Source organism: Neoarius graeffei, chromosome 23, assembly GCF_027579695.1.
Source record: "Neoarius graeffei isolate fNeoGra1 chromosome 23, fNeoGra1.pri, whole genome shotgun sequence".
NCBI classification, from domain to species: domain Eukaryota; kingdom Metazoa; phylum Chordata; class Actinopteri; order Siluriformes; family Ariidae; genus Neoarius; species Neoarius graeffei.
In genome coordinates, this window is record NC_083591.1 from 30554653 (window position 1) to 30571752 (window position 17100).

The 17100-nt window shown below is 42.7% G+C and overlaps 1 protein-coding gene across 6 annotated transcripts in view; it reads right to left on the reverse strand.

Annotated features, from left to right (window-relative positions):
• The window catches only part of yeats2 (YEATS domain containing 2), a 217076-nt gene that overhangs the window by 187417 nt on the left and 12559 nt on the right, over window positions 1–17100 (reverse strand). For all 6 annotated transcript variants that reach the window (XM_060906054.1, XM_060906053.1, XM_060906055.1 and 3 more), the window contains exons 4-5: window positions 15308–15400; window positions 6745–6966 (exon numbers count right to left, since the gene is read on the reverse strand). In XM_060906054.1, coding sequence (XP_060762037.1) covers window positions 6745–6966; window positions 15308–15400 — 315 coding nt within the window. The remainder of the gene's footprint in view (window positions 1–6744; window positions 6967–15307; window positions 15401–17100) is intronic.

Below are 17100 nucleotides of genomic sequence, written 5' to 3' on the forward strand. Positions count from 1 at the left end.
CCGTGTTGTCCATTATCCCCTCGGCCCCTACTTATAGTACATTTACGTAATTTTAACAATGACTAAAGCTAAGGCAAGACTTTACCATTGTCATTACTGGCTATAAATGATGAAACATCAAGTTTTCAGCGCAAAGTGCAAATTTATTTCAACAATACTTTAGTAATGCACAGCAGTGGTTAAGAGAAAAGTGCAAGTGCAGTCGAACTTGAACCATGCTTTCAAAAGAGTGGAGCAGAAAGAAAAATAAGAAAATCTGTTGACATAAAACCAGGAAACAAGAAAAGTAAAGTGAAAGTTTCCTTTTTCTGCTTCTTCGCAGTGAAGCCAAAGGCATCTAGTTTTTTGCCATTGCTTCCATAGACTTTTTTTTATGGCAAACTACACAAAAGCGCACACACCTGCCATTTTCATCTTTTTGCGCCATGAACTAAATGGCTTGCCATTATCACCCATTTCATTTCGCCAAGCCCATCTCCACTTATTCTTTACCGTTTTGTCGATGTCTGCCACATCTGTGCCTTCATTTAAAAGAAGCGCGTCCATGCTGGCTAAACCGAAAGTAATTTGACGCGCTCTAGTGATGGAAATCGAAGGGCCTGTGTCCGGTGAAATATGGCCTTATACGCAGTACTCGAGTTGGGGGGGGGGGGGGGGGGGGGTGGCGGGATGGCATCCCCCTTCTGAAATAAAAATCTCAAATCATTCCCCTTATAAAACGGCCATCCCCCCATCACATCCCTTGGGCCATTTTACCAATTAATGTGGAAATTAGCCTACTATTATTTTAACAAATATTACTACCATTTCAACATTAGAGGCTTTGCGCAGTGATAGCCTACATGTAGCCGGATAAAAAAGACGCATATTTATTTATTCGGTTGCACCTCTCATTCACACCTATACGGAGGTTTCAGTCACTGAAAACAGCTACTTTCACAAACTCTGGGCAGAGTGGAGATTTCTGAAAACTCCATCTTCAGACACCCGTTTAAATCAGGAAAACGAAGCAGCAGTGGGCGAGAGGGCGCGCGCGAATATAATGAGTCAGAGGTGTGAATCTTTCACCGAATGCCAGTTGTCCTGGTTCTTCATGAAATCGCACGCGCACGCACAAATTCATCAGGTTAACTTTCAAATAACTGTCCTTGTGCACTTGCGACACCGGAGCCACTTTCCTGAATTGTGAGCTTCGGAGTATTCGCTTCTTTATCTATTTAATCAATGAATTTATTTGTCACATACATTAAATTACTAATGTAAAGCATTAGTAGCCTATTTAAGCAATCACTGTTTTCTCCACTGTTTTCTGACCTTTTGTGCTTAGTGAATGAGACACTTCATTACACTCCACTGACCGACTTCCAATTCCGGACTTTTTTGAAAATGTAAAATATAGGCCTACGAGATGGTTTTTGGGACTTAATTCGCGTTGGTCCTTCACTATTAATTTTTGAGACTGACGAGGCACTAAATACTGTGAAATTATTTTCTCCTTACTATGAAGTTTGGCATCTTAAACAAGTGTCGGGAAATCTTGCAGCCCGACTCTGCAGCCTCCAATGTTGAAGCGAACTGCTGAAACCATAATGTTTAAAGATTAAATCGTAGGCTAATCAAACCAAAGAAAAACACAGCCTTTCCAGAACGTTGTCTGCCGAAGCCTGTTTAACCTACAAAACGCTTAATAGCAAAGGTCTTGCTGCGGCTTCAACTTTTTCACCTGATCACCTTTCAGTAGGCAAATATCATTATTACTACTACTACAAAAGGCCTAGTATTAGTAGTAGACAAGTAACCTAGTTGCCTAGTAGTAGGACAGCCAAATAGTTTAATGTGGCCTACATCGAGCCTCCCCGGGACTAGACAGTAGCGGAGGCTGTATTTATTTATTTATGTCTATCTAGTGCAACAACTTATTCCTTTACATATACTCAAACATAGCACAAGAAAGGGTTCAACAACAGGCAATCACAGCAGCTTGGTGAAGTTCTAAATCACATCGGTGTCAGACCTATGGGCCTACCCCCCCCCTTTTTTTCTTTTCTTCCTCGGATCTGCATCAATCTCATTATTGACCTTTAGCGCTCCCAGTTGACGGAAATCCGTCGTAGCAACGGAAAACTTTAATCCATGTAGATTTAACATAGAAAACATTTTTTTTTTCTAGAAAAATTTAGTATGAGGGCGCTCACCATAGCGAGGGAATGAAGCGACCGGGGGGGTGCGCCGGTTGTTCGTCCCCCCCTCCGCCGTGCGAAGTCTTTGAAAAACAGAGGCTACAATGGGACATTCTGAGGCTATCTGAGAAGGAAATTGTAACAAATTGTCAACATTGAAAAAGAAAGAAGTAATCTTCTTCTGCCCCGGACAGTCTTTGGCTTCCTTCCGCTTCGTGCCGCGGGATGACATCTTTAAATGCCCAAGTGTCAACAAAAACAACTCGCGAACTACTTCTGTCAAAAGCTCCCACGCCGGTGGGTGAAAGGTCATTCAGTCTCGAGAAATCTCGCTCTACAAGTCAGCTGACCTTGTATGTAACCCATGTCAAATCTCGCGAAAGCAGCCGCGACAAGTAAACAACATGGCGCCTCAGTCTGGAAAACGTCAATTCGGATTGTTTTTGCACCGTCTGGCGGTGTATCTACTATGATTGATTGAAATATTTTTGGAGTAATTATAACGTATTTGATGATCAGACACATTGTCACGTGGTGTTGCTGGGATGTTTTCACGGAGAAAAGATCGTTTTGAGATTGACTGCATGTTGTGCAGTAGCATATAAGTGCATGGCCTAAGTGTGACTTGGGGTTCAATCGGCATTTCGGTAAGGGGGCGCACGCCGAGAGTAAGAGGGTGCAGCGCCCCTGTTCCCCGGTTTAGATGAAAGCCTGGAAAAGCAACAGAATTTAACAATAATGTGTATCTATTTGATGCCATATTTTGTAATCTATGACATAAGTGGCAAAAAAAATTATTTATAAAAATTAGATGAAAATGTAGCTTTGAAGAATATACTTGCCTAAATATTCCACTGATTTTGTTATAATATAACAATAGCATCCATAGTTCATCTCATTTGTTTATTTTTTTGTTTCGAGTTAATGTCAATACTAGTCTCATATAAGCCACATTCATTTTTCAAAAATCATGAATATGAGCAGAAATCAATGATTCAGTAATATTAGATATATACATATGTACAGCAAATATTGGAGATATTTGATTTAAACCTCTCTTTTTGAAAGGTTTCACTGCAGAGGAGTTTAATGCTCTTTTCCGGGGTGCATTCTGTGATCTTTCCTCCAGTTTTCTCTGCTTTTGTTTCTCTGATCTTTCCTTCTGCTTTTTCTGATCTTCCTGCAGTGCTCTTTTGGATAGTGTCTTGGCTACTCTGTTCGCATGAGCTTTTGTTTCAAGTTCTGTATTCACCGCATTCATTAATCTCTTCTTGGATTCAACTTCCTCTCTGGCTAAGCGCAACTACGCTTTCCACGACGTATTGAATTAAGTTCAACGCATTCGAAACAAAAAGCACAAACGGAGTTAAAACACATTTCCTAGCAAATGGGCGCAGCCATATTGTTTTCTCGTTCTATCGCGTACAGTCTCGCGGTATTTACATCAATTTAACTTCCGAGTGTTCCCGAATGTCAACGAGAACAAACGAAGCCGACGAAAACATCGCTAAAACAAGCAAACCAAATCAGAACGTATTCTGCTGGTCATTTTACTTAAACAAGCCATACCTGCAAACTCATGAGGGTTGAAAAAGGTGACAAACTACCGGTAACCCCCCAGCCCCCTTAAACAGCGCGCGATCAAGGAAAATAAAGGGAAAAGACAACATTTAAAACAAAGACAAGATTTATTCATTTTTAGCTTTGCAATTTTCAGCTTTGCATCTGACACCTCATTACATTACCATTAAGGAAGGAAAAGTATAAAAAGTAAAATTTGAATTTAAAAAAGTAATTTTTGAAGTGTGACACTGGAAACTTTCTTCAGCAGACCAGTTTATCATTTTTTAGACCTTTTGGCCCGAACAAGCCGTTCAAGGGCACGTTTATGCTGCTCTGCCATGTGCCTCTTTCGCGCCATGCTATCCTTTTTCACCACCTCTGCCCTATTACCAGCAGCACACCAAATTCAGCCCTCCTTTCAGTGCTGCCAAATTCATGGTGTGTGTGTGTGTGTGTGAGAGAGAGAGAGTGAGTGAGTGAGAGAGTGTGTGTGTGAGAGAGAGAATCTCTCTCTCTCACTCAGGCTACGTTTACATTACGTCGAATCAGCGGATCATCAGATTAATGTTCTTAAAATGATTCGCGTTTACACTAAAACCATTAGCCGTGCACACAGCAACGCCAATACGCGGATACGCTCGGCTCCGCAGGCATCCTGCGCTCCAAATCACTCCGCCCTGAACAGCGAGTGCCCTCTGGAGGGTGCGCACTCCAGCCCTGCGCAGCTCACAGAGCGCGCGAGTGAAGTGCACAAGCAGTGATTCGGGACTGAGCCGCTGTGTGTGTGATCCCAGCGCATATCACTTACCACTTGCAAGTGGAAGGATGGCAAGCCTAAAGACAATCATAACTACACAATGGGCAGTATTTGCATCAGTATTTGCAGTATTTTCATACTTTTATACTCTTTAATGAAAGGTGATACAAGGCGGAAGTCCGCGCCGTTTTTCAGCAGTTGCGTCACATGACCAACGCCAGCGAATCAGGAAGGTGGATGTCACAGTGACGTTGTCCAACGAGACGCCAGCTAGAGCTCAGCACAGCGTATCCGCGTATTCTCAATGTTTACACAGCACCGGAGCTGACACGATCTGGATTGAATACGTGGACGCTGGCGGATTCCCGTTTCCAGGTGTTTCCAGGCGTTTTAATGTAAACGGACAGTGCATCCGCGAAGAAAACGAGATAGATACGGTCTAATGTAAACGTAGCCTCACACTCTCTCTTTCTCTCTCTCTCACTCACTCACACACACTCACTTTCTCTCTCTCTCTCACACTCACACACACTCACTCACACTCTTTCTCTCTCTCTCTCACTCACACACACACAACTAACTGGTTCTCTGAATACAACCGAGATCAACACATATTACGTTATAATTTTGACAATCCCACCAATAGTTTCACATAAAAATGATTTCCCTTACCCAAAACACGCGTTTATAGATCCTTATGTTCAACAAAAAATGACTTTACTCAAACTGATTTGACATTTTTTTCTGTTTTGTTTCAGCCCACAGAAACATCTTCCGTGTCGCGCGTTCGGTTCAAACGTAACAGCCCCGCCCCTTGCGTCTTACGTCATAAAACGCGACTCACAGACCACCAAATCACAGGTACCAAAAAAACCACCCTAAAGCCTCTTTAAATCGCACTCATCGTAACACAGCTTTCTCCGCATACTAAAAATGTTTTTCTGTCTCCAGATGTAATATAGAGTTCCGGAAAAATCAGAAAATATGATTCCGTGAGCTGTTTTCAAGACTCAGTGTCCTGTTCTGCATTGCGTTTGGATGATCTCTGCCATCCTCCTATACACACCCGTATTCAAGAAAACCCCGCCTCTATTCAGTTACAATTCGCGGATACTGTCCAGCGTTCTGTAAGACTATTGGCTCGTTGGAATGTCATCCAATCAGAGAGACGTTTGAAGTATGAAGAAGGTGGAAATGGTCTGAATGTGGGTGTGAGGAGAAAAGTAGTAGTAGTACATTGAAACCAAATGTTCGGCAACGTAGCCTCGCACCCCCCCCCCCCCCAAAAAAAAACCCTCTTCGGAGCTACACGATTCACACAAGTGACCTATTTTGGGATCAAAACGGCAAATTTTGCCGAAAGGTGACTAGTTTGCAGGTATGACGAGCATATTTTTAACGGATATACAAGAGATTTAAAAAAAAAAAAAACACTCTAGCTAGAAAAATAGCGGACGTCTGGGATCCATGTTAAGCTTAAGCTGAGTGGAGGCTGTGTTAGCTGCTGCCGCGATGTATAAAAAAGAGGGGGGTCCGGGGGTCCTCCCCCGGAAAATTTTGAAAATGTAGATGTTAAATGGTGAATTCTGTTCTGAGTGATCCTGAATGCAAAATTTTATTATTATGAAGTAAAAACTTATGAATTTCAATTCTTTGAAAAACCACTGTGAGTAGCCGGCAATGGAGCGTTTGTAGGCGGCAAAATCGCCGGTTGCCGGCGGTTATTGAGAGGACTGTACTGATTTTGTACCAAATCATGATTACGGTCACCTGTTGACATGTTTTTCAAATCACATCGTTCTTTAATTGTTTTACCTCATTACTAGCCCTAAATTGCCTCGTCCTAACTTTTTTTGTAATGTGTTGCAGGCCTGAAATGCAGGAATAAAATCGATTAAAGAAATGAAGTCGACCAGACAAAACAGGAAATATTTTGGGTTCATATGGTCTGCGCTGAAATACAAGTTGAAGTAAATTTGGAAAAAAAAAAAAAAAAAAAATCACTGCTTTCTTTTTTCTTTTAATTTGCATTTTCCATGCCGTCCCAACTTTTTCTGATTTGGGGTTGTAGTCAAAATACAGAAAAACCTATGAAATGAGGAAGTGCGTCCAAACTTTTTACTGGTACCGTACGACAAAAGAATGTGCATGATGGAAACCTTTATAGAGAGAATACTGATCATAAAAACACATCTTTAACATCACACACAGATGTTAGTACACGCAGGACCTCAGCCGCCTCACCTTGCCTGTATTGCGTCCCGGTCTGCGCTCCAGCTGCCGGAATTCTTCCTCTTTCCAGCCCAGACCGTCTCTCTCTCCTGGCTCTATTGGCTGGCTCAGGGACTCCGTCTCCGAGTGGCCTACAGAGTGTGCCTCAGAACCCTGGTTCAAGGGGGATGACGAGCGAGACGGGGACTCCAGGAAGCGCTTGATTGCCGGATGATTCAAATCACTCATTGAGGACTTTAGGAGGGGAAAAAAAAAAAGTCAGCAAAATTTAAACCAGCTGTCCTGCATAGAAACTGTAAAACTGGATTCTAATACCGCTGTCAAAGTACAAATTAAAATTCAGGTTTACAAGACAGACAGACAGACAGACATTTGGGGTAAACGCATTACGATACTTTTTAAAAATATTTTAATCAAGTTCTCTAGAAACAAACAGTGACCTGTAAATTTTAGTTCTCTAAAAGCCTTACAGCAGATTAGAAACAACAAAAAGATTAACCGAAGATCTCACACACACCCCTTTTTGACCAACAGACACCGGGTTCCGTTCTTGTTCACGCACCAAGATTTGAAGCTTTCGGAGCATTTCAACCCAAAACAAATTGGTTTGGAACCTGAAAAGTTGGTTCCCAGCTGGATCCAAAATATAGCTGGTTTTTCCAGCGTGAACCGTGACAAAAACAGTAGGCATGTCATTACTCTGAGAATGCAATGGAAAAGGATAAATCTTCAGAAAAAAGGGCTGAAAACAAATAGCTGCAATAACAAAGCAAAAGCTCACAGGTAATCAATCAATCAATCAATCAATCAATCAAATGCGCTCTGCCATCTTACTAGGCCATTATTAAAAAATGTTCTGTTTCCGGTCCACCGGCCGGGTGAGTGCCGTTTGTGCGGTTGAAATTTTTTTTGAACGCTGGTTTTTCGACATTTTTTCGGGTTCGTAAATCTAAAATCGAACTTGACATTTACGCATTCCCAGGGCTTTCCACTAAGGCTCATACTAGCCAACCATGACAAATAAGTAGCCAGCCGGGGGGGTAAACACAAAAACTCCTGTGCACGCAGTTCCCAGGATTAAATGTATTTTCCACAGACCATTTATTTATTCACTTTACTCAAATACAAAGTAAAATGGCAGTAAATCTTCTTTCTTTTCTTGCGTATTGCATCATGAGGCGTTCCTGGCTTGTAAATCTCTTATTTTCGGTGCATGACACATTCACGCAGCTGAGCATGCTATGAATTAACAACGACAACGGTCTGCAGTGGCGGCTACACAATTACACACTCAGCGAACATTTCTCCATTTGTGTATGAAAATACACTCCAACCACTCAGTTTGGGTTCATTTACAACCAACGGTGTCTTTTGATGCCAGCACGTAATTGAACGAGAGAAGACTGGTTTACCGGAGACAAAATAAGCGTCATCTCTGCTTCTGTTCCCTCCGACACACTACTGCCTCTGCCGAGTGCGCACGCACTCTGAACTGAATCAGCTCTGCGCATGCGCCGTGTGGCACAAAAAAATGGCAGCCACCATGAAGGAAGGAGATCCGGAGTTTTCAAACATTTGCTTAAGTGTGAAATCGCAAAATGGTATTCTAGCGAACAACAAAATAGTAAAGATTCAGAAAAACAAATCATTCAGTGATCATTTTAATAGTGTAATTTCATCCGAGCTAGGCCTAACGGTCGATTTAGAACTACAAAAAGTCCGTGTGTCGGACATTTTAAGTATCTTTGTAAAAGTTTTGCAAATGTTGCAGTCAGCATTTAAAATGCTAACTTAAAGTTTTTGTACAAGTTTCAGTTGATTAAATGGTCATTTTATTAAACGTGTCTGCTTTTGTAATAAAAAAGTACTGAAAGAAAAAGCAAACAGCATTGCGATTTCTTATCCATCCACAAAAAAAAAAAATCCCTCCCTCCCGACTGAAATTTTTTTTGCTCACCCGGTGGACAGGAAACGGATTTTTTTTTAAGGATGGCCTTACTACTGTTCACTCCTGTTGTGCAACATCCTCCATTCACAGGGTGTCTACAGGTTTGTCCAAGTTAAATTTAAGACTTTTTCATACCATGTTCCAAAAAAAATTAAGACCAAATCTAAAGTCACGCAAAAACGTACTCTTTTGAAAAAAAAAAAAATATATATATATATATATATATATATATATATATATATATATTAGTGCTGTCAAAAATGTCGCGTTATTAACGCGTTAACTTGACTCAATTTTAACGGCGCTAATTTTTTTATCGCGAGATTAACGCTATGTGACATGATGCCACGCCCCACACAGCCAGAGTCCTCTGCCCTCCCCCGAAGAGCCACGGTGCTCGGCTTACGGTAGGTTTCGTTTTCCCATCGGCGGCTCCAGCCCCACTTTGCAGTGGCTGTGACAAGACGTGTTATGCTCTGCAATAAAAAAAAAAAAAAAACATTGGTACAACCAGTGTTTGAACTATGCCGATATTTTCGGGGGGGGTCCCTTATTTTCCCTTGGGGGGGAGGGGGTGCTTGCGCTTGTCTCAGAGCGCGGATCTCCATCGCGCGCTCACTTCGGATATGCAAATGCTTCCCGTTACACACGATTGCTATGTCAATAAACATCATTTTGCCAATATTTTAGAGACCCCCCAACATTTCCCAAATCATGTTTTCAAGGGATCTCATGTCTGTTTCAGGGGATCTCGGATCCCCCGAGTACCCCCGTAGTTCGAACGGTGAGCAAGCCCATTCACTTTTTTATGCTAAGAGAATTACAATGGTTTTTCATGTGACAAAAAGGTGCGATTAAATTGCGATTAATCGCGAGTTAACTATGACAGTCGCGACATTAATCGCGATTAAATATTTTAATCGCTTGACAGCACTAATATATATATATTTAATGTAACTTATTGTTCTTGTAAACATTCACCAGAAAACACTATTCTAGTAGAAGTACTTCATTTCTTTTCCTTGACAGGCATTCACACACTCAGAACACAATGTAAGGATCGGATAAACTTCTATGTGACAATCAGAATGCAGTCACAACGTTTGAATCCAATGTAACTGTGAAAATGTGAATGAAGTCACACACAGAATCCAATGCAACAGGTTTTTTTATTATTATTATTATTATTATTATTTTCTCTGCTTGGGGAGTCACATTGTAAGCAGAATTGTTCAATTCCATCTTTGGTCAAACATCAATGCAGAAAACAACAACAGTTAAACAGTGTGAATGCACACACACCTGAAACTTCGGCTCACTCACTTGAAAGGTACGCTCACTTGCACTTCTTAAAACACTTGGAACAATACCCACACACAAACAATACTATTCTCTCACATGCACGCAATAGAATATATTGAGGTATTTCACCTGACGTCACAGGGTCACGTGACGCCCCGGTGTCCGCCATTTTGAAGGTCAAGCTAGCTAATGTCAACATCATCATAGCTGGTATGTTACTGTAGCAATGTTTACGTTCAGTCATTTGGATGACTGTTAAAACCTTTCAGTCTCAAGTTTTTCCTTTACTGTATTTACTAGTTTACTGTAATTATGATCCGGCAGCTATTTACACCGGATCCAGTGTAAATAGCTGCCGGAGCGCGCTGCTTAATTTGAGGGGGAGCAAGCCGGAGTGCGCTCCGGCAGCTATTTACACTGGATCCGGTGTAAATAGCTGCCGGATCATAATTACAGTAAACTAGTAAATACAGTAAAGGAAAAACTTGAGACTGAAAGGTTTTAACAGTCATCCAAATGACTGAACGTAAACATTGCTACAGTAACATACCAGCTATGATGTTGTTGACATTAGCTAGTGCTAACAGCTAGCTGCTAGTACACTGCTACAACACAGACACCGACCCTAATAATACAGTTCTTGGTCATTGCCTGGTAACAGCAAATTTATAACGGGCCATGTCTCAACAGACTAAGAAGTTATTTCAATGACATTTAATAACATTTTGTTTATCCTGAGGACCGAAAGTAAATGAAAATGTGAACAAACCTTAGCTGTAATAAGATGGCGACCACCGGCTCCAGGGACGACCCGCTGATGTAGGCATGTTACCCAGCCTGACACAAAATATTTGTAGGCATCCAAACTCTTATACGCTTTCAGATCAATACCTGTGTATGGCGATGGGTTTTTAATGACATAGGTATACAGATCATGTGGGCCGAAGTCAGGTAAAGACGAGGGCTTCGTGTACTTCCGTACGTCAGTGAACAATCCTGGTGGAAGCAGGTAAACGTCGTTCTCTAAGCCTGCTAACCTCAATTTTTGCAAATACCTCTCCCTCTGCTCGCCCTGTAAATGCCCTACGTCGCTGGATAGTGAAGGTGTTTTCTGCATCTCGCTCCTTTTTCTTTTATGTTTTTCGTTTGTCGCCTTCCTCGCATTCAAACTGATTCGAGCCATGACGTCCAAAATGGCAGCCTAACGATGCATCACATGACTTGGTCACGTGGGTGAAAAACCTCAATTCTCTCTCTCTCTCTCTCTCTCTCTCTCTCACACACACGCACACACTATCTATCCTCTTCTCCACGACCGTTAGTGGTGGCAGCGCTGAAGTCGGATATTTGAGGCTGATGCTCGCGGCCTTTAGCAAAAGCAACGTGCTTGGCGCTCTTCATATGAGAGTCCACCGCTCTTATCCCCATTGTGCCCAACTTAAAAGTCTTACAGCATGCTACACAGTATGCCTCGTTGGCATCTTTGGGTACAGCTTTCAGCCACCATGAGTATTTTGCATCTTGCAGCCAGTTATCATTAAATTTACATTTACCCATTGTGGCTCGGACTACCCTCCATCAACAGATCAGGCACTGAGTGGATGTCAAGCACGCGTGTGTCTAGCAACCGGCGGATTCGGAGCCTGCGCGGTATAATTGTGAGCATCAAAAACAATTAAACTTTTTCCCCATCCAAAGTGTACCACATTTTAACGATATGACTGAGTAAAATCTCCATAAATTTAAGATTGAAAATTTAAGACCATGGGGTTTGAAATTTAAGACAATTTAACACTACGTTCAGACTGCAACCTGAAACGACCCATATCCGATTTGTTGTGAAATCCGATTTTTTTGTTAGGCCGTTCACATTACCAATTATATGAGACTTGTATGCGATCTCCAATATGAACGGAAAACGACCCAAAAGTGTCCCACATGCGCAAATTGACACGTAATAAGCACATCTACGTAATACGTAAACAAAAAAAAAAAAAAGCGCACTCTTCAAGTTTGCAAATAAAGCATGGAGATGAGGCGAGACCTGGCGATGTGGTTTTTGTGGCGGCGGCGGAACTCACACAATAATCTGATTAATGTGGGCAGCAGACTAATGAGACCGAAGGTGTCAAATTACTGGAAATTTCCAGAACAATCTTATAATCTTGTAATACAGGATGGTTTAAGTTATAAATCAGTTATAGAAACTGTTTTATTTAATCAGGCTAACAGATCAACATCCAGGTCCCTACCAAATCCACCATTAGCTTGATCAATTCTATAAAAGTCTATTTAAATTCTGAAAACTGTACAAATGTTGTTGTTTTCCACCAAAGAGGCGGGATTAGCCAACGCAGAATAGTGACGTTTGTCTCTTGTTGATGACGTGTAGGTCGCATGAATGCGACCTGTCCGGTCAGACTGCAGTCGCATGTGAAAATAACAGATATGCATCGGAATTAGGACCACATATCCAAGCGGCCTGGGTCGCATGTGAAAAAATCGGATCCGTGTCGTTCAGATTGTCAATAACAAATCGGATACAGGTCGCATATGGGCAAAAAAAACGGATATGGGTCATTTCAGGGTGCAGTCTGAATGTACTCTAAGACTTTTTAATGGCCTTATTTTAGGAAAATTAAATTTAAGACTTTTTAAGGACCCGTGGCCACCCTGCATTCATGACTCATCCTTGATTACAGTGGTTCTGCTCAAAACTGGTGAAAATGTGGGCCAGTTTGCTAGCTGGCACCAAGGTTCAAAGAATCCTGAATGGAGCTGGTTCAAGAACCCGTTTCCTGTTGGTCAAAAAGGGGTAATATTCTCTGCTATACTATCGCAGCCCCCATTTTCTACAATAGTGAGGTGAGAAAGAGAGTACAGGCAGGGTGGAGCAGTTGGAGAAGGATTTCGGGAGCCATTTGTGATAGGAAAGTCCCAGCAAAAGTGAAAGGTAAGATGTATAAGACAGTAGTGAGACCAGCTGTGATGTATGGATTGGAGACCGTACCCTTAACGAAGAGACAGGAGGCGAAGTTGAAGGTGGCGGAGTTGAGGACGTTAAGGTTTGCGATGGGAGGTTGGACAGGATAAGGAACGAGCACATCAGAGGGACAGCACATGTGGAGAGCTTGGGAATTAAGCTAAGAGAGATGAGACTGAGATGGTATGGGCACATCCTTAGAAGAGATGCAGAGCATGTGGGAAGGAGAATGTTGAGGATGGAGCTGCCAGGCAAACGAAAACGAGGAAGGCCAAAGAGGAGATACATGGATGTGGTGAGAGAGGACATGAAAGTGGCAGGTGTGGTAGAGAAGGATGCAGAAGACAGGGCCAATGGAGACGAAAGATCCGCTGTGCACGTTGAAATTTCTCTAGTGGAAATGATGCATACTGGCTATTGAGCCTTTTAAAAAAAATGAACCCACAGAGGTTCTGTAGCAGATTTCTCCCTTATAGTCAGGCTTTTAGATAGAGGGGCGTCTGGGCGTCTTTTCGACGCCCTGTACTGAAAAAAACAAGAAATTGGACGCCCTACTTTTTAGTACGACGCCCTAAAGACGCCCTAATATTTCCGCCCGTGTTATGTCCGGTAACTTAGCTGAATATGTTAAAAAATCGCCGAGTCTGAGCTTTCCGAGGATCTACAAGCTTTGTTGACACCGCCATTTTGGAAATTTCAGAAGTCTCGCTTTGACAGCTGTCTTTCCCGAAGACGCCCAGGGTTACCATAGCAACAGCACGAGCCCAGAGTACAAAATATAGGCACCCGCCGCAGAGCTACAGAAACACGCGTTTCTATGGCTGCACTAATTTCAAAGTTGTGAGAGCCCTCGTTATAAATAAATGGGTTATTAAATAAATTTGGTGTACAAAGCACTTGTAATATGCGTTCCCAGAGCAGAGGGGGAAAAGATGTATGCCTAGGAGACACTGGCATAAATATCCAGACAATATAGCCGTAGACTATATTGCCGCAGCTAAATGTGGAATGTAGTCTATAGAAAACCGGCCTTACCTGACGTTATTTATCCCGAATAAATCCTTTTAACAGTAAATAACACATTTTCATGCAGATTTTCCCAACATTACAGGCTACGTAGTGGAGAGTGTGGTAGTCGAGCCGGCGGGTAGTATTTCTAGTAGGCTATACTAAATAGTAGGTTATACTAAATCTTTGGACGCTAGCGGCTTTGAAAGCAAAACTGGTCAGCCGGGGTTGGTTGTCACACTGTGTTCGGGGTTGGTTGTCACATGTAATGCAATTGCAATAGGTGCACTACTGACTGAGACAAACACAGCTACAACAAGCTTTATTTATGTAGTATTCTGCGATCAGAAAGCTTTATAGCTAATTTGTCATGCTTAATATGCAACTCCAGCTCAAAAAATCCCAGAAATATACCCATTTTAATAATAATATTCATTAAAAATATACGCAGTTTGCAGTGTATTTTGTTTTGGTGTTCCCAAAGTTGATATTGTATTACCAATCTGTTGTACCCCCGGAACCCCCTAAAACACTCGTGCCAGCGGCGCTCAACGCGCCGCTACACCTCGCCACATACAGTGACACCTGCAAAAAAGTTAGACTCCCTAAAAAAAAATCCTGCCTAAAAGCCTGCTTATAGTTTATCCAATCACATTCGTTTATGAACATTATTGAGCAGAAGGCAACTCACTGGACCAAAGACTAATTACTGCGCTAGAGGCATGAAGCCACAAATGAGACAACAACATGGTTCCATTTAAAAAAAAAAAAAAAAGCTGATTACAAAACCAAAAAGTCAAACACTGATCCATCTGTTCATCTATAGCACCAGTCAAAGTTAATAAAGTGAAGCATCAGCATGAAACAAAAGATTCCTCTTCAGTCACTGATTTTATCCTGTTCAGGGCTGCAGGGGATCTGGAGCCTGTCCAGATAACACTAACCATGAGGCAGAGAAACATCCTGGGTGGGACATTAGGACATTTCAGCCATCACGGACAAACACATTCAAAGCTCGGGCAATTTAGTGTCACCAATCTACCCACCAGAGTATGACCTCACCTCGAACTGTGAACCCTGGAGCAGTGAAGCAGAAACGTCATCCACTACAGCACTGTGGATACGCATACACGTCATACACTACAGCACTGTGGATATGCATACACGTCATACACTACAGCTTGCAAGTAAGAAATTTTACATAGCTGGACCTTCACAAACTGATCAACATTTAAGCCAATTCATATTAATAAAACTTTAACAGGTACTGAATTCTTGCGTTCCCAACTTTATATCAAGAGACAACTCCAATATCAAAGTGAGCTCAGTTTTACCTCTGAAACTTTAGTCAGGCCAGCGTTGGTGTAGTAACTGGCCACAATGCAGGCTCTCAATTTGTCCATCATCCTCCTCGCCTCGTTCAGACGCTATAGACAAGAAACAGCAGATAAAATTTAATGCCTTTCACATTCCAATTGTTCATAAGCTTCAGGAGAATGTGGTTACTACTGCATTAAAGTTTTTTTTTTTTTTTTAGTAAATTTGCTATATCCCCAATTCTAAACAAAGTTGGGATGCTATGTGATGCATAAACAAACAATGTGTCAAACACAAAAACCCTATATTCAATTGAAAATAGTACAAAGACACCACATCAAAAGTTTGAAGTGAAGTGTTTGAAAAATATATGCTCATTCTGAATTTGATGCCAGCAACGTTTAAAAAAAAAAAAAAAAAAAAAAAAAAAAAACACATACCACATTGGGATAGGGGCATGTTTACCACCGTGTTGCATCATTTCTACTTTTAACAACTCTCTGTAAATGTTTGGGAACAGAGGAAACCAATTGCTGTAATTTTGAAAGAGAAATGCTGTAATCGTTCTTACCGGATATACAGTTTTAGTTGCTCAACAGTTTGGGTTCTCCTTTATCATATTTTGAGCATCATCATTTCCACTTCGCCTCAATCCATCATAAATGAGCTCGGGCCTAGAGAAGGTGGTGGCATTTCTGGATATCGCGTGTGTGCCCGGGCCCAGCCCGAACGAGCAACACGGACCCACTCTCCTGTGGACCCACCACCTGCAGGAGGTGCCGTAAGGGTCCGGTGCACTGTGGATCGGGTAGCAGTCAAAGGCGGAGGCCCTGTTGTACTGATCCCCGGCTGACAAAACTGGCTTTTGGGACATGGAATGTCACACCTCTGGTGGGAAAGGAGCCTCAGCTTGTGCGTGAGGTTGAGCGAGATATAGTTGGGCTCACCTCAATGCATAGCTTGGGTTCTGGAACCAATTTCCTGGAGAGGGGTTGAACTCTCTTCTATGCTGGAGTTGCCAAGGGTGAGTGGCGCTGGGCAGAGGTGGGGCTATTGGTAGCCCCCCCAGTTCAGCGCACTAACATCGGAGTTCTCCCCAGCGAATGAGAAGGTCGTTTCCCTGCGCCTTCAGGTCAGGGAACGGTCTCTGACTGTCATTTGTGCTTATGCGCCAAAAGGTAGTTCAGACTACCCGGCCTTCTTGGAGTCCTTGAGTGGGGTGCTAGACAGTGCACCACAAGGGGACTCCGTTGTTTTACTGGGGGATTTCAACGCTCACGTGGGCAATGATAGTGAGACCTGGAGGGGTGTGATTGGGAGGAACAGCCTGCCCGAACTGAACCCGAGCGGTGTTCTGTTGTTGGACTTCTGTGCCATGCACGGTTTGGCCATAGCGAACACCATGTTCGAGCATAAGGGTGTCCCATAAGTGCACGTGGCACGAGGACACCCTAGGCCGTAGATAGATGATTGACTCTGTAGTCGTTTTGTCCGATCAACGACCGTATGTCTTGGACACTCGGGTGAAGAGAGGAGCAGAGCTGTCAACTGATCACTACCTGGTGGTGATCTGTATCAGATGGCAGGGGAGGAAGCCGGACAAACCTGGTAGGCCCAAATGTGTAGTGAGGGTATGCTGGGAACGTCTGATGGAGGCTCCTGTCCGTCGGCTATTCAACTGCCACCTCCAGCAGAACTTCAACTGCATACCGGCGGACGATAAGGACATTGAGTCAGAGTGGACCATGTTCTGCACCTCCATTGCTGAGGCGGCCATGCAGAGCTGCGGCTGCAAGGTTGTTGGTGCCTG